Source organism: Corythoichthys intestinalis, chromosome 3 (genome assembly GCF_030265065.1).
Source record: "Corythoichthys intestinalis isolate RoL2023-P3 chromosome 3, ASM3026506v1, whole genome shotgun sequence".
Lineage (NCBI taxonomy): Eukaryota > Metazoa > Chordata > Actinopteri > Syngnathiformes > Syngnathidae > Corythoichthys > Corythoichthys intestinalis.
This window is the reverse complement of record NC_080397.1, coordinates 17430615-17453819: the sequence shown is the minus strand read 5'-3', so window position 1 is coordinate 17453819 and position 23205 is coordinate 17430615. Positions and strand designations below refer to the sequence as shown.

Sequence of the window (23205 nt, the reverse complement as noted above, 5' to 3'; positions counted from 1 at the left end):
TTTACATACAATTTCCATATAAAATATATATTAACTTTATAAAATTTATATGTCACTTTTCCATATGGGCAAATCCCAAGCAATTTAGTTTGGAGACATCTAATGGTCCCTAAGCATAACTGCTGTGCTAAGCTGTGACCAGCCCTTGTACAACGGCAGAAGGCTTTTACATTCACTTTGAAAGCAACATTCATATTGCCCCAAAACCGATAGTGAAAAACTGATGTCGATATTATCCAATACCATTTTAAAATGCATTAGCTTTAAAAGGCTATTATTATCGGCCATTCGATAATATCGGACAACTCTACTCTATGGTCCGATATTGTGACGATGTTTAAGAAACTGTCAATCAAGTTTACCCTGAGAACACATTGTAACATATAGCCAAGTTGACCTAGTCAATATTCTAAATCATTTGCAGTAGTCGTTGTTGTCTGAATCCAAAGGATAATGTTCCCCTTCACAGTATGATTACGTATATATCATACGACTACAGCGAATACCGGACTGTATACACAATGTCAGTTCCTTATTCTTTTACACCTCAACACAGAATAACAAATTTTGAAGAGCAGTCAGCAAAGAACATAGAAACGACAAGGATGGCAACCTGGAAAATCTGAAATAATAAACGGACTCATTGATTAATTCCTTTGCTTCTATAGACCCTACTCACCTACGTTACAAAATGACGTGTCGCTGTATCCGGCCGCCATATTGTCCGTATTTTTTAGACCTATTCTCATTGTTTTCAATTAGTCGTGCAAGTTATAGAGCAATTCATGGAAGCCCCGGTGTTATCTGACGCTGTAAACTCATTGGATGCGTTGCATAAAAGGCGTTATGTGGAAAAGCTTCAGTTTATCCATTCGCCAGATCCATATTTGATGCCTAAATCGATGTTTTTCGACCCGCTGTCTTCGCCGTCTTTGCCTGACACCCCTGATATTTACAACTATCTTGTCCACACAAAATCAGCCTATTCTCACGAAAGTTTGAAAAACTTTAAGAGCTTGGAGGCTTATAAATACTTCGTTGCTGGTTGGGTGAAACAGGTCCTCGTCCACGAAAATTCGGCAGGAATCTATCTTGTGCTCGGGAAGGTGAGTTACGAAATTTTCAATTCAAAATCTTTTGTTCTTGCTAACATCCACTGTCAAGTCTAATGTATTTCATGTCATTTGTCAATGGAGCTAGGGCTTTTAATGTTTATATGGTTTAGCGATAGCACTCTCACTACATACATATATAATATGTAATAAATATGAAGTGCGATAGCACTACTCCAGATTGTCCCTAGTTTAATTTATTTTTTGGCTTTTGACCTCAATAGTGAAATTGTAAATTAATTGTATGACAACTGTCTTATTATCCCTTATAATTATATATTTTCAGGTAGTTCATTCACAACGTCTGAGTGTATGTTGTCGGCGATTAGCCTAGCAATGATCTTAATTGTGGTTGTCAGCCCAAAACCCTCTAAATATATATTAAATGCATCTTACCAGATATAAAATGACTACTACATAATCTGTGGTAGTCGTTTGGAGCCCAGTTTTCTCGTCGAATTGCAGCAATACATCTCGCTCTCCTCTCCAGGTCTCTCGGAATACGGTAAAACTTCAAGTCTCTCCGTCTATCTTCTCTGTTTTTGCAACCGACCGCCACACCCGACTTCACCATTTTGATTATTAATGTTAACGAGCAGAAAAACACGCCATAATAGGAGGAATTTACGAAGCGCTAATGCATTAACATGACGAGTAGACGGACAACATGGCGCGGGGGCGTGGCTGTGACGTCACGTGAGTAGGGTCTATAGATGTTCATAGACCGCCATGCATTTAAACTGGGAGAGCTGGCAGTGAAAGATCATTTCTATAACATATAGTATAAACAAACAAGTCACCACTTCATGAATTGCTTCTCATTGCAGCAAAATCGTATTGATTGAGTGTGTGCCCAAAGTTGTTCTAGCTTCCTGCAGTGATGCTGCACTTCCATTAACACATCCTTCTTCACACATCGTGCTGTGCAGACGCCAATATTATCCACTCTGCAAAAACCTTAGGCTTCCAAGGCTTTCATGAGGTCAAATACAAGACAACCCCATCCATGATCTTTACAATTATGATATGGTACTAACAATTTCAAATTGAACAAACTGTAATGCAAAGTTTTTTTCAGTTTCATGGTGCTGTCTTTGGTGCTTAAGTATGACATGTTTAATTACTGTCTTGATGGAACAAAAACAGAAGAATAATCAAAGATTTTGGAAAAATAGTCAATCAACTGACGAGATGAAAGTACAGCTCTCAGAAAATGTGTGTCTTTTTACATCTAGTGTAAATGTAACACTGCCTTCCAGAAGAAAAAAAAAATCATAGCCAGAGTCAAACGTGGTGGTAGTGTGATGTTCTGGGGCTGCTTTGTTACATCAGGACCTGGACGGCTTGCTGTGATTGATGGAACCATCTAGGGCTGCAGCTATCGATTATTTTAGTAGTCGATTAATCGATGAACTAGTTAGTTGGAATAATCGAGTAATCGGATTAAAAAAAAAATTAAAATACCTGAGCTGAGCCTCAAACGGTATAAAAAAAATAATAAATAAGGATCGAAGTACAGGTAAAGAACAATTGGCTATCTTGCATAACACAAGTCCGCTAGCTTAAATGCTATAAAATGCTATGTTTTTTTTTTTTTTTAACAATGCTCTTAAAAAATGTTTCAGACAATATACCTACAAACTAAATTATGAATACATTAAAAAACGTGAGCTCAAACAAAAACTTATCTTACGTTGGTCTCAACAGGGAGCAGCTGGGATTCAGCTATGTGAAATGAGGCAGACCTTTGGGCAGTGTATCCACCCTAATCAATAAAACAAAATGCAAACGCTTTCAAAATGAACCATTACAATGCCACTTTAAACGAATACTCGGAGCAACAAAATTTAATTCGAGTGTTTTTTTTCTAATCGAATACTCGAGTTAGTCGATTAATCGTTGCAGCACTAGAACCATCTTCATCTCCATCATCATGGAACCAATTCTGCTTTTTATCAAACGATCAAACAACAATCCAAAATTTCACAGGCAACTTTTTAAAATGATGGTTATTATGAATGCCCTACTCAGTCCGAACTTGAGTTTAATTGACATAGTATGGCATAAAAAGTTTAAAGGTTCATCCATGCTCTAAAATCTTTTTGTGCTGTTGAATTGAGTCAATTCTTTAAGGAAGACGAGGTTACGATATCTTCACACAGATGTGAAAGATCCTTGCCACTTCTTGATTGAGTCCAGTTTTTGCTGTGGAGGTCGGTGCAAACAGTTATTGGACATAGACAACAATCCAAAACATAACACAAGTCAATCTTGGAGTTCCTTATTGACTTTTGCTGAAGTAGGTCAGGCCAGTTATTCTTTAGCTCTGAAAAGTTAAAATTTATAGTTTTAAGAATGAAAACTTTACTTGGGTTAACGTTGCTTTTTACATGTGTTTGATTAACTAAAACATTAAGTTGGGAAAACAGTAAGAACAAAAATAGATGGACTTGCTCCAGATATTTGTTGTTCTCTGTGGGGACACTGACTAAAGTGGCTACCCCTCTGTTTATCGTGGATAAATCAGAATGAAAATTGGTTGATATATCAGGAATGTATATACATCAATCTATTGAACACAATTTTTATTTTATTTTATTTTTTTATGTCTAAGGGGTGATCAATGAATTTGCATACCGTAATTTTCAGTCTATAAGGTGCACCTGACTATAAGTCGCCACCCACCAAATTTGACACAAAACAGCATTTGTTAATAAATAAGCCGCACCGGAATATAAACTGCACCTGTCCTCACTGTACTGTATTATGAAATATTCACACCAAAAGATAACTCATAATCTTTGAATTTGAATCCTGCGGCTCATAGTCCAGTGCGGCTTATTTCTTGATTTATTTGGGTTAAGAGGTAACACTTTATTTGACAGTGGCATCAGAAGACTGTCATAAGACACTGTCATGAGCATTAATGAATGCTTATGACAGATGTAATTTAGTGTCATCCGGCAAATTATCTCACTTTTGAATGAATGTAAAAGATCCAAGCTGGACATAAATGGTGTTAGTGACAAAATTAGCAGGATGACACTTAATGATATCTGTCATAAGCATTCATTAATGCCCATGACAGTGTCATGTCATCATTATGACGGTCTTATGACGCCACTGTCAAATAAAGTGTCACCTATTAACAAGGGTATAGGTTTGGTCTCAATATTGGTAGGGACGATATAACAGCATAACCTGGATGTACACTTTTTGCTGGGGACGGGATATTAAGACCAAAAAGATTATTAAACGGGGGTCAGGGCTACATTTCTCACCAACATGAACCTAATTAATTGATAGGCTAAAAGATGAATGCCAAAATAAATCTGTATTGATTTATTCTAACTTTCACACTGCAAATTTACAGTATAACGTCTTAATCTGATAATTTTTCTTAAGTCTAGTCAAATAATTTTCTTCATCTTGTTTTGAGTTTTAAAGGCTAGTTAACAGATTCATGTGTCAGAATCGGCCACTTATTTTGAGTAAATATTACTACAGTATTTGTTCTTATTAAGGCCGTACATCTAAAAGTTGGTCATTTTCACCCAAATCAAGAAAAACATGCTTACAAAAATGTTTTGAACAGTATCTATTCTTGAATTAAGAACATTTCTGACAAACAGGTTTTCTAATATTAAATATACAAACTTTTTGCTTAAAATAAGTGTTAAGCTTTTTTTTCAGCTAGCTATTTTTCTTATTTTAAGAAATCTAAGTGAATAAAATTTACTTGAAGCACTAGAAGATAATTTCACTTATTTTTTAGTAGATTTACACTGAAAATACGGGAATTAAAGTTAAAAAAAAATTTTTTTTTTTCAGTTATAAGGAGGTGGGGTTTTACATTGCATATACTGTATATAGGATTAGGTGGTACAGTTTACCGTTTGATTCAAACCTTTATTTTCAAAAACTACTAAAGAAAGAAACATTTTGAAAACTTGTATTAAATAAAAAAATTTAAATTGCAATATTTGAACACAAATTATATTAACATTCACAAGAAGCACAAACTTGTTCATCGTCTTTTAACTATCCAGGAATGCAAAAAATAAATGGGTTTGCGCATGCACGTAATTAAAAATGGCCACAAATGCACCGGTACCAAAGTAAACACTAGATACTTTCGATAAAGAAAGGCATATTTACTTACGTTTGATCATGGACGGAAATGTAGAAAAGTTCTTCTCGGACACATCCTGACATGTGGCTGCACACCGCTCTCACTGTTAACGTCTTCGCCACGTCTTTAAGCATTTTTTAATGCAATATTCATGTTGCACTTGTGTGTTTATGATGAAACTTGTTTATTTAGCACCTTTGGATAACATTGAGAGTCCAACTGAATGTAAAAGAGTGCTTATTCACCACCACAAAAAAAAAAAAAAAAAAAAAAAAAAAAAGGGTCAATGTAAGTCTTAACGTATTGAAAGTACTGTATTTCACTTTATAATGGCAGGGTTGATTCTATCCTTACAACATGGGAAGACAAGCTAAATTACCTACTATATAATTTAAGTCATTATATAATGCAAATAAGGTTGCGTAAAAGTTGGCGGGGACAATTTGAGCATCCTGAAAGGTTGGGAGTGTTATGTCCCTACCGTCCCTATGCAAACTTACGCCTTTGCCAATTAACCCAAATAAATCAACAAATAAGCCGGATAAACAAACTGGACTATAAGCCGCAGGATTCAAAGTAAGGGGAAAAAGTAGCTGCTTATAGTCCGAAAATTACGGTACTTATTGTTGCCTGCAGGTTCTGAGTTAGCCATTAGAGCGCACGCATGCTCTCGCAATGAGCTTATCATTTTACCTGATCTTAGTTCAATTTGAACTTCTTTTCATCACGCCCTTATCTAACCTTTTTCTGCTGTTGTTTTACATGTGCAAATAAACCAATAAAAACAAATACTTTTTCACAGGACGAAATAAACCTTCCTTCCTTAACGATCTTAACCTACCCCATCTACAATATCTTCCTACAGATAGGCTACATAACATGAAAGTAATAACGTCACCACATCCGTCCTCCCATGTATTACTATTTGACTATCAAAAATGACTGACGTGCGTCGGTCAGTGTGCACGGTGGCTCCTCCGCCGCTCCAACTAGTGCTGTCCGTCTCCCACACCCAGCCACTTTACCGAGAAGGGGCGGCGCCAACGCACACAGCTGCAGAGGGACTGCTGCAGTGCGAGCGTAGCGGGGGGCGACACCACGTACACGCTACTTCACGACACACACAACGTCAAAGTCCCTGTCTGACTCCTTGTGTGTATCCTATGTGGAGCTCCACGGTGGTGCCGCGACGACGCTGGGCGACATGGACGACTATCTGCGGAGCGTGGATTGCAGACTAGGGGTGAGTTGCGAGTCCCTGTCTATTTGTGTGCGCGCGTTTTTTTGCTACAGGCTTATTTCCTGTTGCTGCACCTGTAGACACGCATAGCAACATTGCGTGGATTTCTATTGATGGAAGACTCAGGCTGGTGTACCCCTCGAGGCTTGACATCAACAAGTTACCCCCAACCCCCACACTCACACACCCCTACCCACCCAACATTGGGTACCCTAGCATGCTAGCATTTCACTCATCGGTGGTTCTCAAGATGGGTTAGCAAACAATGAATACATACATATTAAGCATAAATGACTAACTCCTCCCTACTTGTGCTTTAGGCCAATTAACTTATTGGCGGCAATTGACAGCAACAGACGTCCAATCTATTGGAACTGGGAAGACTGACAGCGAATGAACGAATTCGCTGCCAGTCTTCCCAGTTTCAATAGATTGGACGTCTACTAGTGACAAACTAATTAATAGAGTTGCCAACCCTCCCATTTCAAATGGAATGGACGTCTACAAGTAACAAACTAATTTAAAGAGCTTTAATTTAGTTTTTAAGAGCCACATGATTGGACGTCGATCATTATCAATAGCACTGTAACGGTTAAATGCTCAGTTATGATTGTGACTTATCAGCTTAATTATCCTCATAACATTGCATAATATGTTTTCTCTATAGGCTACCCATATGAGTTTGTCATTGTAGCAGTCCAATTTTTCCTCCTCAATGAGTTTTTTCTGGTGTTGTAAATGTTTTCAGGGGTGTCAAACTCATTGGTGAGTTTGTCGCTACCGATATGCTCCTGCCGAGAATCGGTATTCCACTAGAAATGTCTACGTAAACTCATTTGGTAACATTCACGGTGCTAGACATCTATTTCATTTTGACTGGGAACGAATGTTCATTCGCCCCTCCCAGTCTAAGTGGATTGGATGTATGGTGCCGTCAATGGCACTGAACCAGAGCCAGTCTTACTATTTTTTTTCGGGGTATTTACAGGTCACCTCTTGTTAATTTTAGGGCATTTACAGGTCACTTCCTGTTCAGTAACCCAAAATCAACAGGAAGTGACAGAAAATAAACATGAAAGAACCCAAAATGCTCCAAAATTAAGTAATTGGCTTCCATGGATGGTCATAGATGTCCAGTCCGTTTGAAGTGGGAGGGATTACTGCGAATGGACAAACTCCAAATTGATTGGATGTCTACTCGTGATAATCGTTTGAATTCACGCCAGAGGGCTGAAAAGAGCTTGTTTTACTGTTTATTTCAAAATTTCGTCGATTGATTTCCATGTATTGATAATTGTTGTACAGCCATACAGTGAGATCATGGTAATCATGAGCCTTGTATCGCTAATCGTATCATACAGTGAACTACCCAGAGGTTCCCACCCCTATTGTGCACTCATTTGTTTTATAGTTGCCCCATTAGTGCGAAATTTTGTATCGAACTCGAGAAATATATCATCATTAATACATCTTTAAATAAATTCTTAGATGTGTTATTAATTAATTAAATATGAATTAAATAAATAAAAGGAATTAAATGTATCATTAATTCATTAAAATACTACACCATTTAATGTTTGAAAAAAAAACTTTTTTTTCCTTTATGTCATGGACATATGTTTAGGCACTTCATGAATTTATTCTAAAATTTTTATTTTGTTGATTTTTGGTCACTTTTCCTTTTGCGGGCATTCACAGGTTGATTTTGTGCCTACTCATTTGGGGATATTCTTGTGTCACTTCATTTTCAGTAACTTAAAATCAACAGGAAGTGACCCGTAAATGCCCCAAAAGGAAAAGGAAGTGACCAGAAATCAATAGGAAATTATGTGAAATGCCCCAAAATGAACCTATTGCCTGGTACTGGCTGACACTGATGGCCATAGACATCGAATACATTTGAAGTGGGAGGGTTGGCAGTGAATACGAATGGATTGGACATCTATTAGTGATAAACTCATTTCAATTCACAGCAGAAGGATGAAAATAGCTTATTTTTCTGTATATATTTTTTGTTTTGTGCAATATTCTAGAATGATTTCCTGACCTCGATAATTGTTATCGCTCTGAGATCCCCGTTATCGTGAGTCTTGTATCGTAAATGGTATGGCATCGTAAGCTACCCGGAGGTTCCCACCTCTAATGTCTATCGCCATCAATGGACCCAATTTTAATTTTTTGTCCTTCCGCATACTTAGCAATAAGGATGGCTGATTTGTGCCATAGCAGGCCTCACTGTCATTGGGTATGTGGTCTGAGCGTGGCCACCATCCAGAGCATCCATACTTCTAATTGCCCTGAGTCTTGCCTCTCACTCACACTGATTTGAGTTCTATGTATGTGTAGCTCTGCAGATGAAACAATGTGCTGAGTAGCCTTTCGGCATTGTTCCCTTTTGCTTGGAGCCATCTGATTACGTCTTTAACTTGGAAGGCGTTGCGATAAGAATGCAAGGAAGTCGGAATGTGTGTGCTCCACTCGTCCACGTTTTGTAAAATCAACAAAGATTATGCAGTATTACCTTATGATGAGTACAATTTACAAGTGCCCTCAACATTTATATACATACATACCATACATTTTTCATCTACTCACGCCACGATTTCCTTTTTAAAATGAATAATTAATACATTTAATATAAAAAAATATATAAAGTCAAACAATCACAAACAATACAAAACAGATAGCACAAAATTACAATACTGCACAGTGCGCTCTGCAGTCCAAGAAGTATACAGATTAAAAATAAATGAATAAATAATAATAAACAACCCCCCCAAAAACCCAACTCACAACAATTAGAATCAATTAAAGGTACTGTACAGATTTTTCTGTGTTAATTTAAGATACGTTTCTACTCGTTGCATGCTCCGTCTACCAGTGCTCTGATTAGTACTCAGAGACCTGACATTTGAACTGAGACTGCCACTAAAAGGCTAAATTCTTCCCTTCAATAGAGTGTTAAGGTTGACTACTCCATGTGATCATGTGCCTGTGCAAGTCAACAGCAACCCTTGCCAACAGCAGCAGCGCTGTTTCACCGAGCCTCCGCCTCGTTGCCGCAAAAACACTTTTCTAACCCACTTAAGACTTGCTACTAACATTAAACAATCGTTTGCTGTTTTTACATATCTGGTGCTGATTTGATGGGCCAAAAGCTGGTTGCTTTATGTCTGTACTCGTACAAGCATGTGAGTCATCCACAAGCTTAACACCAACTGATGTTACGTTTTAGGCCGGGGGTTGAAAACCTTTTTGACCGAGAGAGCCAAAACACCCAACATATTTTAAAATATGATTCCATGAGAGCCATACAGTGTGTGTGTGTGTGTGTGTATGTAAATGCTATGTTGCCAGCTTGTCTGAGTCCGTTTTGTGAGCACTGTTTTTTTCATGAGCGCATTTGAACGCATCATGCCCAAGCGACAGTGAGGGCACACTCGGCTTTTACGAGCAGTCGCCGAGTTGTGATTGAAACAAATCTTTAGAAAACAACAACGAAAGCCTGACATCATGACTTGGGATGTTACAATCGTTGCTCAGTTGCTCACTCACCACTTGGGAATTAACAAATACAAACATGGTGTGGTGCTGCCTGTATTTCCTTGAGGAGGAAACCCCTCCCAGGGCGGCATGTGCATAACAGTGGCCGAGACAGGTGGAGCCTCTCAGGGCAGCCATTTCGTGAGTCTTGCTCTCCTGGAAGTGGCAACAATTTTGACAAGCAAAAAAGAATGAATAAAAGAAAGTGAAACTGATTCCGCTCCTCTGTGACTTGGGGTACAATGTAGTTCACTTTCATGGTTTAATTATCCCCTACGCATTTTTTATATACTCCAGTTCGCCCGGCATTGAGTTGGAGTGGCCAGCCCCGCTACTGGCTGAGCAGAGACTTAACACACGAGTCAAGCTCTGTACCAATGCCCATCTCTTTGCAATCCGCAACTGCAGGACCACCAGTGTGCATAGAGTTGAAGCATATTATTGCAACATACCTTTGAAGGTCCAAGAAAAATATGTGAATGCTCCATCAGCTCATCACAGCTTGTTCATTTCAAGCAAGCCGGCCGCTTCCACATTTAAAAATACGGGTTTGCGGAGAGCTAGGTGCACTCATCAACAGAGCCAGATGTGGCTCTCGAGACATACAGGGTGACCCAAAAAAAAGTTTACACTGCCATAATACAACTTAAATGCCATGTTTATTCATCTTAGAATTAGAATTTAATCACAAATTATACATTATTGTAAAGAACATGTACAGTACACTCTGTTTTTCAATGTGTCCTCCCTTAAGTGTCACAACCGCCTCCAGGCGCCTGCGGAACGCTTGACAGGTCTTCTTTATGTAGGATGCTGTCATCTTTTCCCAAGATCTAACAATGGACCTCTCCAAGGCTGCCACAGAAGTTTGTGGCTTCTTACAGGCACTGTCCTCCACAGTTGCCCATATGCTATATACCCTACCCACCGACGTCACAAAACCACGTGCTCGCTGTGTGGTTCCGCCCACTTGTCCGTCATTTTGTCTCTGTATTAGCATTGTTTTCAATTGATCGAGGAATTTAAAATGCATTTCATGGAAGACCCGGTGCTTTCTGATGCCGTAAACTCACTGGATGTGTTGCATAAAAGGCGTTATGTGGAAAAGCTTCGTTCTATACAGTCACCAGATCCATATTTGATGCCCAAATCGATGTTTTTCGACCCACTGTCTTCGCCCTGCCTGCCTGACATCTGCTACGCTGATATTTACAATTATCTTGTCCACACAAAATCAGCCTATTCTCACGAAAGTTTGAAAAACTTTAAGAGCTTGGAGGCTTATAAATACTACGTTGCTGGTTGGGTGAAACAGGTCTCGTCCACGAAAATTCGGCAGGAATCTATCTTGTGCTTGGAAAGGTGAGTTACGAAATTTTCAATTCAAAATCTTTTGTTATTGCTAACATCCACTGTCAAGTCTAATGTATTTCATGTCGTTTGTCAATGGAGTTAAGGCTTTTAATGTTTATATGGTTTAGCGATAGCACTCTCACTACATACATACGTGTATGTTGTCGGCGATTAGCCTAGCAATGATCTTAATTGTGGTTATTTGTCAGCCCCGTAGACGAGGCCAGTTTCTTTCACTTGGTACCAGCTAAATATTATTCAAAAAATAACGATGGTGGAAGAAAGGGAAGTCACAAACAACTTGAATTTGAAACTATGTCGTACTACGTCGTATGTTGTCGGCGATTAGCCTCGCAATGATCTTAATTGTGGTTATTTGTCAGCCCCGTAGACGAGGCCAGTTTCTTTCACTTGGTACCAGCTAAATATTATTCAAAAAATAACGATGGTGGAAGAAAGGGAAGTCACAAACATCTTGAATTTGAAACTATGTCGTACTACGTTGTATGTTGTCGGCGATTAGCCTCGCAATGATCTTAATTTGTGGTTATTTGTCAGCCCAAAACCCTCTAAGTATATCTTAAATGCATCTTACCGGATATAAAATGACTACTACATAGTCTGTGGTGATTTTTTGGTGCCCAGTTTTCACATCGAATTGCAGTCGTCCATTTCGCTCTCCTCTTTGGATCCCTCGGAATACGGTAAAACTTCAAGTCTCTCCTTCCATCATCTCTGTTAGTGCAACCAACAGCCACACACGCCTTCACCATTTTGATTATTAATGTTAAGGAGCAGAAAAACACGCCGTAAATAGGAGAAATGTACGTAGCCGTAACAGGTTAACACTATATTTTGACGCACAAGTGGGCGGTACCATTCAGGAGAGCGGAGTTGTGACGTCACGTGGGTAGGGTCTATAATCCAGGGGATTGAGATCTGGACTCTGGGGTGGCCACATATCACCTTGTCAATCAACTTTTTGGTCCGCACAGATCGGCACTTCCAGACCCAGGTTTTCGTGAGGCTGTTCCAGTATCTTTCAGCTTCTTTTTAACTTTGTAGACTGCACATCTGGATATTCTCAGATTTGCTGCAATCTCAGTAGGTGTCAGACCGGCACGCAGCAATTCAGGTACAGCTAAAGTTTTCTTCATTTTCAGCAGAAGCACAGGAATTGTAGAGACGAGAGATTACCAGCTGCATTGAGTGACCTTAATAAATCACTTAAGCATGACAACCTATTTAGATATGTTTCAATGGCTTTTAAACAAGCAGTCAATTGAGTGTAAACTTTTTTTTGGGTCACCCTGTAGGTTCCCGACCCCTGCTTTAGGCCAAAGGTGGCAGTTGCAAGTAAAAAAGTGAGTAAGTCCATATATATAGCACCTTCTAAATGAAAGCTCCACACTCCAATTTTTTTTAGGTCCTTAGCTTGGTCCTTATCCTATTGTAAAATTAAAACAATGGAACAAATTAGTTCTTAACTTCTGGTTTTGGGTTTTCCTGTTCTTCCAGATTGCATGCTGACACATGAACACAGGCACACACATACACATAGTAGAAAGACACTAAGTGGATGTTCCCCCACTAATGCATCACTTCCTCTCTCTCCGGTTGACCGCTATTGATTCATGCTCCCTCTCGATTTTCTTGCTTCATCTCTTCTTCTTTTTCCTCATGTTCACATTTTCAGATATCACATTTCTGCATCCATTTCCCATCCTTTTGGTTATTAGGTATCTCCCAACACTTTCTCGCCTACTTTATTTGAAATGCCTTTTTAAACAACCTGCCCTGCTTCCTTCAATCACATCATCTTTACTCTCATCAACCCCGCTTTCATTATCATTCGCTTTTCTACTACTTCGCCACTCATTCACTCTTTTTCCACCTCTTTGCTAAAACTTGATCAAACAAATAGCATTCAAATTGAAATAGCATTCCTGCATTTTATCCTACTGGATTGATTTGTTTGCATTCTAGTGGCTTTTGCTCCAATGACAGTAAGAGTGGCACAATTAACCCTTCAAAGGGGATTCATTTAACCATTTGGCTGCCATTGATGTTGCTAGACATCCTATCCGTTTTGATTGAGTGGCCTGGCAGTAATCATTCGCTTTTTGTTTTTATTAACATTCTATTCATTTACAATTTTATATTTAATCATTTTTAAAAAGTATATTATCATAATGATTACTAAATAAATAAAATAATTCTAATTGAGACTTGGCGTCCATTTGTGGGTTTTAGGCCACACTTGTCTATCAAATATTAGTATTGTAGCTACATGACAGAAAATGTGACATGCACGTATGTCGATGGCAGATGTTTGTGTGGTGAATTAAAAAAATAATACTAAAAATACTTATCAAAAATAGTCAACATTTGACCTGCCATTTTTTAAAATAACTGTTCGTTATAAAGATGCTATACATCTTATAAGATCTTTTTTTTCTTTTTCTTTTTTTCCCCTCATATTTAGAATCCTACATTTAAGCAGGTTTGGTCTAAAGCTGGTTTCCACTAAAGCAACCTTGCAATATAAAAGAAGAAAACGTTATAATGGTAGCCATATGTTGTTCAAAAATAAAACAACATGTTTACATGAGTGCTGGATTTGGTTTCAATAATACATTGATATAATTGTACTTTCATATCCATTATGATTTGTTTTTTCAAAAGTGATATACAAATATCACAATAATCGTCTTCAAGTGTAATATCGGGATTAATTGATATCGAATCGTGACCCGTGAAAAGTGATTCGAAATTGTATCGCCACGAATGAGGCAATACACAACCCTAATTTTCTTCACATTTCATGCCGGCATGTTTACTTCTGTTTAAATATGTCTATTTGTTTAATATTGTGACTAAAGCTAACTGTGGCTTCTCAAGTGAACTGCTTTAGTGGTTTTTTTTTTTTAAATGTAAACAATGTATAATTTTTTTAGGTTACATTTAATAAAAAGTTCAGCAAAACGGTGCAAAAACATGAATCTAGTGCAAATAATCCTATTTGAATGCCATAATCACATCCATAATCACTGTATAGCCTGTTATATATCCAGTTTTTTCTTGGGAGCTCTAAGGAGAGAACCCCGTGCCTGGGCGAAGCTTTCCTGTCTTCCCCTTAAAGTACCTATGACGGAAAAAAAGCATGTTTATTTCATATTTCATGCAGTATTTTATGCTCCTGAATGCAATGGACCGCTTGGATGTGTGTGGAAGTAGGCCTGTCGCGATAACAAATTTTAGTGTGCGATAATTTATCTCCTAAATTATTGCGTTATGCGATATTATTGTGCCCCCGCAATTTTTTTTAAAACCAATTTACAATAACACAGTGAGAATACAGTATATATTAATCAGAGGTTGCGCTAGACATTTTCGTTGTCTGTCATTTTGACTGACAGGGTCATAAAAATCCGGTCATAATCTATCTATTTTTACCAGTCACTGAAATTTTTAAAATGATAATGATGACATATTCAATAGTATTTAGTTTTCATTCATTTTTAATTTTGTAACGCTTGCTTGGCGGCGAAAAATTAGACACTGAAGTTGTATTTTTCTCCCTCTTTTTACTCTGCTTACCGCCAACAACACCAACAAAACAACTCCACTCCCAAAGAAAAAGAGGCAACCATATAGACCCCAATCACCAACGTCACACAATGATCTTAATTGTGGTTGTCAGCCCAAAATCTTCTAAATATATATTAAATGTATCTTACCAGATATAAAATGACTACTACATAGTCTGTGGTGATTGTTTGGTGCCCCGATTTCTTGTCGAATTACAGCAGTCCATCTCGCTCTCCTCTTCGGTAATTCCAGCTCCAATAGCATATATTTGAAAATGCTACCGTTCACAAGTTCGTAGTTGGATCACGGCGATCTCGGCGAACCACCGTCTGTCACAATTCCTGCCTCTCTCGGCCTCTCCCGGGAGTCGAGCTGTCATCATCATTGTGGAACGCAAACTATATATGTTCGATATATGTCCATCAACGTACAAGTCAAGTTGTCTTCTCTTTTATAACAGCATTTCCCAGCTGTAAACAAACGAATAAAAACTTGTAACACTTGGATATATGCGGTGCATTCAAACACGATTAGCAACAGGCGGCTAGCAGCAGTAGCAGAAGCTAGTTGTTGTAAAAATGATTAAACTTCGTAATTACAATCATCATCGTAATATCAATAGCAAAGGCAACAAGTCGTTTCATGCGCCAGATTTTAGGTTTTGTATTTTTAGAGCACATTACCTTCCATAACAGCGGGGGCATGACTGCAGGAGCTGTCAGTTTTGTCCATCTCCTTATGACGAGTACGAGCACCCATGGTTTGGAAATCGACATGGTACGAAGCATGGAGGCCTTGGCTTGGTTCTCCACCCGCCTACATCAAAATAACATTCCCGGGATCTTGTATAAAGACCTTCCAACTTCGATTCCACCGCCATTGACTTCAGTGGTAAACAGGCGGAAACGGAAGGGGAAGGAAGACATAAGGATCACGCGCTGGCACACCGGGTGCACCAATAAGAACCTCGCGTTGATGTGTCAATCACGGTGCCGCCGCCAGACCCCGGTTACACTACAATATTCTGACAGAATAGCCAACAACATCATGCATTAAGAGAGACAATAGCTAATTAATGTGCCACCCTGTGGTCTGGGGTGTGAATTGCAACCTGTCAAAATGACTGATGGACTTCAGTTTTTTCCGTCACCGTTTTAAAAAACCGGTCAACGACGGAAAATTTCCGGTTAACGCGACCCCTGATATTAATAGATCAAGTACACCCATTTAAACACGATATTTACTCTTAAATTCAAAAATACTTTTTAACACATCACAACTAAAAACAATAGACCATGCCTCTTAAGTAAAAGACAACAATATTAATACCGCACAGAAACACAGAATAAATAAAATGTGTTTTTCAAGAAAAAAAGATAAAATTGCACTAAATAACTTAAGCATTTAGGCAGATGAAAACTTTCCCTCTCATAGCTTCTGCTATGGTGTTCCATAGGGATGCAACTAAGAGTTTGACAATATCTCGATACAGCGATATATCGCGATATTTTGCAACCCGATGGGTTATCGATATGCTCCCGCCAAGAATCGATACTTTTATTTAACATATTGGCCATACAATGGAGTATGGATGCTGTAAACTGCTCAATGTTTGTTGAGCAATTCCTTGGCGATCCACTAGGGGCGCTCGGGAGTGGCGGTGAGGGTAAAGTGCGCACAAGTTGTCTAGAGAAGAAGAGAAGCTCCAAGTGGGTTGAAAAAATAAAAAAGCTCCGTGAGAACGGTGGAGGGAAAAAATGAGAAAAATATTGCTACAAATCGCACATGGGGACACACTTTAGATTTTGCACCAACAAGAAAGGAAGTAAGGTGAACAAGGACTTTGCTGTATGCAAGAATTGTCTAAGAAAAATCAGTTTCACTGGGAGCTGGTGACGTAGTGGACACTGGAGTTTGTGAGCTTTGCTTTCATCACTTGAGGTAAGAAAGTTTTGCAATGTAATTGACTTTTTAATTTACAAGTATTATTTTGATGACATTTGGTGTTGAATGATATAAAATAAACCAGGACCCTAAACTGGATGAAAATGAATATCGAACAAGCCCACATGAATTCACCGATTTATTTGAGAACCAATTTCCATCTAGTTTACTACACAAACTGTTATTACTGTCATTATGATACAATAAGCTATAAAAATGGTTTGAATAGGTTCCAAGATATATAAAGTGATGTGCATGATAATTAATGTAGCCTACATATTAAAAATAGGTAATTATTGAATTTTTAATTTCTATACATTCAGTTCATATTTTTTTTAATTCAATACTTCCAACACAAAACAAAAAAAATCAGGATTTCAACTCAAACGCTATGAAGTAGCTAATATTTTTTGTTTTATTTTGTTGTTTTTAAGGTGAGGAAGACTGTGACTGAGCAAGTCTGACATCTTAAATGCTGAAGCAGATAGCGGAAGTGCTCAAACCAAGCAACAAAGTTCATATACGAAGAAAAGACCCACCAATTTTATCATTGCCCCACTCCAAGCTCAACTGCTGACACCTACGGCACTTTTTATTTATTTATTTTTTTAAAGATTTAAAACTTTAAAGAAATTAAGGGTGCCATTCATCGTGATCTCTCCAAGCGATATCAGTGGTCGTGGTTGGTTTCCTCTATAAGTGCAGGGGCACAATTTGCAGTAGATTTATATTTTACAGCAATGTTGCACAGAAAAGGTGTCACTGTTTAATAAATGACTTAAACAGTATTTCTTTCTATTTTCCATTATCTTTTTTTTTTCTTTTCGTTTCAACAGTTGTATCGTAGAATTTCATGTATCCAATTTCTGACCAATATATCGATAATCGCTGTATCATGATATAATCGTTATCGTGAGCCTTGTATCGCGAATCGTATCGTATCGTGAGGTGCCCTGAGGTTCCCACTCCTAGATGCAACGATACAGTTAAGTCACTGTTCGGTACAATTTTTGATATGGGGGACACGATTTTCGATCCGATTCAATACATTTAATGCTCTGAAAAAAAAACAAAAAAACTATTGTATTTTTTGTTTCGTTTTTATTTATTTTTTTTTTTTGCTAACGAGCAAAAATTTAATTGCCATCATATAAACACGTATTTTAGTGCATAATATTTATGTGCTTACTTCTTACTGATCTGAAGACATTTAGTATAAAAGTGCTGAGAGCAATCTTTACTGTTTGTTAAGTGAGGCGACACGGACACTGTTGATTGCTACAGCTCTCGTAGCAGCTAGGTTTACTACATGAGCAAGACATCCTATTTGTGGTCCGAATCCATCTGTGTCACGTACTGAATTAACAATATTTGCAGCATTATCTATAGTCACTGGTATGGATTGATTTGGCTTTCTTAACTTCCATTCAGTCATGGTGGTTTATAATCAGGGGTGCACATATTTTTTTTGCCCAGGTTCTCAGAGGAGGACCTGGAGATGTGACTTGGTCCTCATTGAGCTTGAGAGCCGACCCGCCTGATGCGATAAAAAAATTATGACAAGCTTTATTTAGAGCCAATTACCTTTAATTAATTATATAAACAATTAACGCTTGATTAACATCAACTGGCACAAAAAAGTGCCATTACTTTGAAGTGAAATTTAAAGAAATAAACATAAAAGCACTAATTCAAAATAAAGGGCATTCATATGCGGCTCCCACATTAACTCCAAGCCTTTGTAAAAGTGGGATGTCCTCCTCATAAGAGCTCATTGAACGTGCATGTTTAGCTTTGTGAAATGCGAGCAAAAACACGTTTGTCAGTGCATGGCGCTGTTCTTCAATAACTTTTTTCCGCCACTTGTCCATAGGGCGAGTGGCGTCCTGTGTGACATCGATAGTTTGCTTAATTGCCACATGCTGTTTTTTTTCGTGCTATTCAAAGTTTGGATGGCTAAAATTCTTTGACCCTACATAAAATGCGCTGCTCCTATTAACGACATTGGGATTCTCCCGGCAAATGTTGCACCACATTTCCGTGCGAGCAACATTTGCTTCTACCCATGGTACCTCCTGCAGCCACTTTTCAGCAAAAGTCCTTTTTTTCCCGGTAGCTCCAGTGACATCTCTGTCGTCTGTCTGTCTTTTGACGGGAGCAGGGGAACACGGAAATAATTACTCAGTGGGGCCTGCCTCTTTGACATTTTGAGAAGTGATTTTCTCGTGTCCGCCGCAAATACAGTGGTCAGCCATTGGTGCGCAAAAGCGTATGGAACCCGTTGAGGGCCAGCGCGTTTGTCTGCGTCAAGTGCGCATGCGCGCATGCGGACCACTTATGTGCACCCCTGGTTATAATTCATCGATGGAGTAAATGGTTTACGTGTCCCATCATCACTCTGGGCTTGCTTAGCCATGGCACGGGACGTAGCACATCTAGTTTGCTATTTCATGATATCTAGTGTGTGCGCGCGCATAAAAAAGTTAGCAAACTCTACATTCACGTCTGCTCATTACTGCACAACACCAGCATATGACAATCGACTTTCATAAACGGGACGAGTTTTAAGCACAGCGCTCTTAATTTGCCACTCAATGTTCATCATGCCCCTCCGTGAGTCATCACCTTATCGTGGTGGAGGGGTTTGTGTGTCTCAATGATCCTAGGAGCTATGTTGTCTGGGGCTTTAAGCCCCTGGTAGGGTCACCCATGGCAAACAGGTCCTAGGTGAGGGGCCAGACAAAGTATGGCTCAAAAAGACCCTTTATGATGAGCAACATAAATGAACTCCAGTTTCCCTTGCCCGGACGCGGGTTACCGGGGCCCCCCTCTGGAGCCAGGCCTGGAGGTGGGGCTCAAAGGCAAGCGTCTGGTGGCCGGGCCTGTCCCCATGGGGCCCGGCCGGGCTCAGCCCGAAAAGGCAACGTGGGTTCCCCTTCCCATGGGCTCACCACCTGTGGGAGGGGCCAAAGGGGTCGGGTGCGTAGGGAGTTGGGCGGCAGCCAAAGGCGGTCCGACCCCCAGCTGCAGAAGCTAACTCTTGGGACATGGAATGTCACCTGTCTGGCAGGGAAGGAGCCTGAGCTGGTGTGTGAGGCAGAGAAGTTCTGACTAGATGTAGTCGGACTCTCCTCGACACACAGCTTGGGTTCTGGTACCAATCCTCTCGAGAGGGGTTGGACTCTCTTCCACTCTGGAGTTGCCCATGGTGAGAGGCGCCGGGCGCAGGTGTGGGCTTACTTGTTGCCCCCTGGCTTTGTGCCTGTATGTTGGGGTTTACCCCGGTAGACGAGAGGGTAGCCTCCCTCCGCCTTCGGGTGGGGGGACGGGTTCTAACTGGTGTTTGCGCTTATGCACCGAACAGCAGCTCAGAATACCCACCCTTATTAGAGTCCTTGGAGGGTGTGCTAGAGAGCGCCCCCTCTGGGGACTCCCTCGTTCTCCTGGGGGACTTCAACGCTCACGTGGGCAATGACAGTGAGACCTGGAGGGGCGTGATTGGGAGGAACGGCCCCCCCCGATCAGAACCCGAGTAGTGTTCTGTTATTGGACTTCTGTGCTCGTCACGGTTTGTCTATAACGAACACCATGTTCAAACATAGGGGTGTCCATATGTGCACTTGGCACCAGGATACCCTAGGCCGCAGTTCGATGATCGACTTCGTAATCGTGTCATCGGACTTGCGGCCGCATGTTTTGGACACTCGGGTGAAGAGAGGGGCGGAGCTGTCAACTGATCACCACCTGGTGGTGTGTTGGCTCCGATGGCGGGGGAAGATGCTGGCCAGACCTGGCAGGCCCAAACGTATTGTGAGGGTCTGCTGGGAACGTCTGGCAGAATCCCCTGTCAGAAAGAGTTTCAACACCCACCTCCGGCAGAACTTCTCCCTTGTCCCGGGGGAGGTGGGGGACATTGAGTCCGAGTGGGCCATGTTCCGCACCTCCATTGTTGAGGCGGCCAATCAGAGCTGTGGCTGTAAGATGGTTGGTGCCTGTCGTGGCGGCAATCCCCGAACCCGGCGGATGGACACCAGCGGTAAGGGATGCCGTCAAGCTGAAGAAAGAGGCCTATTGGGCCTTTTTGGCCTGAGGGACTCCAGAGGCAGCTGACAGGTACCGGCTGGCCAAGCGGACTGCGGCTTTGGCGGTCGCCGAGGCAAAAACTCGGACGTGGGAGGAGTTCGGCGAGGCCATGGAAAACGACTTCCGGACGGCTTCGAGGAAATTCTGGTCCACCATCCGGCGCCTGAGGAGAGGAAAGCAGTGCACCATTAACACTGTGTATAGTGAAGATGGTGTACTGCTGACCTCGACTCGGGACGTCGTGAGCCGGTGGGGAAAATACTTCAAAGCCCTCCTCAATTCCACCGACGCGCCTTCCTTTGAGGAAGCAGAATCTGGGGACTCTGAGGTGGGCTCTTCGATCTCTGGGGTTGAAGTCACTGAGGTGGTCGGAAAGCTCCTCTGTGGCAAGGCCCCGGGGATAGATGAGATCCGCCCGGAGTTCCTAAAGATTCTGGATGTTGTAGGGGGTGTCGTGGCTGACACGTCTCTACAACATCGCGTGGACATCAGGGACAGTGCCTCTGGATTGGCAAACCAGGGTGGTGGTCCCCCTTTTTAAGAAGGGGGACCGGAGCGTGTGTTCCAATTATAGAGGGATCACACTCCTCAGCCTCCCCGGTAAAGTCTATTCAGGGGTGCTGGAGAGGAGAGTCCGCCGAGAAGTCGAATCTCGGATTCAGGAGGAGCAGTGCGATTTTCGTCCCAGCCGTGGAACAGTGGACCAGCTCTACACCCTCGGCAGGGTCCTCGAGGGTGCATGGGAGTTCACCCAATCAGTCCACATGTGTTGTGTGGATCTGGAGAAGGCGTTCGACCGTGTGCCTCGGGGAGTCCTGTGGGGGGTGCTCCGGGAGTACGGGGTACCGAGCCACTTGGTAAGGGCTGTTAGGTCCCTGTACGACCGGTGTCAGAGTTTGGTCCGCATCGCCGGCAGTAAGTCGAATTCGTTCCCAGTGAGGGTTGGACTCCGCCAAGGCTGCCCTTTGTCACCGATTTTGTTCATAATTTTTATGGACAGAATTTCTAGGCGCAGCCGAAGCGTTGAGGGTGTCCGGTTTGGTGACCTCAGCATTGAATCTCTGCTTTTTGCAGATGATGTAGTGTTGTTGGCTTCATCAAGCCGTGACCTCCAACTCTCACTGGAGCGGTTCGCAGCTGAGTGTGAAGCGGTTGGGATGAAGATCAGCACCTCCAAATCCGAGACCATGGTCCTCAGTCGGAAAAGGGTGGAGTGCCCTCTCCGGGTCGGGGATGAGATCCTGCCCCAAGTGGAGGAGTTCAAGTATTTTGGGGTCTTGTTCACGAGTGAAGGTAGAAGGGAGCGAGAGATCGACAGGCGAATCGGTGCAGCGTCTGCAGCAATGCGGACTCTGCACTGGTCCGTAGTGGTGAAGAAGGAGCTGAGCCGAAAGGCAAAGCTCTCGATTTACAAGTCGATCTACGTTCCTACCCTCACCTATGGTCACGAGCTTTGGGTTGTGACCGACAGAACCAGATCCCGGATACAAGTGGCCGAAATGAGTTTCCTCCGAAGGGTGTCCGGGCTCTCCCTTAGAGATAGGGTGAGAAGCTCAGTCATCCAGGAAGGACTCGGTGTCGAGCCCCTACTCCTCCGCATAGATAGGAGCCAGCTGAGGTGGCTCGGACATCTGGTTCGGATGCCTCCTGGACGCCTCCCTGGAGAGGTGTTCGGGGCATGTACCACCGGCGGGAGGCCCCGGGGACGACCCAGGACACGCTGGAGAGACTATGTCTCTCGGCTGGCCTGGGAACGCCGTGGGATCCCGCCGGAGGAGCTGGTTAAAGTGGCTGGGGAGAGGGAAGTCTGGGCTTCCCTGTTAAAGCTGCTGCCCCCGCGACCCGACCCCGGAACAAGCGGAAGATAATGGATAGATGGATGGATGTTCTTCATGTCAGCTGTCTGTTGTCAAAGCGAGGTTGTTCGTAGCAGCCAAGTCAGTAACAATGTTTTGGCGAACTTCGTTGTAAATATCCGGTGTTGTGCCGAAAAATAGCCGCCCCGCGTGAAAGGCCACCCCTGACGGGAGCGCCCACACGTCAACAACACCGGCACAGCGGAGATGGTCCGCAATCAATCCGGAGCACTGACACGGCCGGTATACGATGAACAATAGGACATAATGGGAACGATTGGCTCCGGCGCTATTTTTTGCCAGACCTGGAATGAAGATGCATTTTGCGTAGTTGGTAACAAGGAATCCGAA

General features: G+C 41.5%; 1 protein-coding gene across 3 annotated transcripts in view; it reads left to right on the top strand.

The window, feature by feature from the left end:
• The first annotated feature begins 6281 nt into the window (after window positions 1-6281).
• LOC130912954 (uncharacterized) overlaps window positions 6282-23205 on the top strand; it is a 101322-nt gene continuing 84398 nt past the window's right edge. For 2 of the 3 annotated variants that reach the window (XM_057831141.1, XM_057831140.1), the window contains exons 1-2: window positions 6282-6487; window positions 12697-12744. In XM_057831141.1, the coding sequence (XP_057687124.1) occupies window positions 6449-6487; window positions 12697-12744 (87 nt within the window). In that variant the 5' untranslated portion in view covers window positions 6282-6448. The remainder of the gene's footprint in view (window positions 6488-12696; window positions 12745-23205) is intronic. The other variant, XM_057831142.1, reaches the window with a different exon arrangement.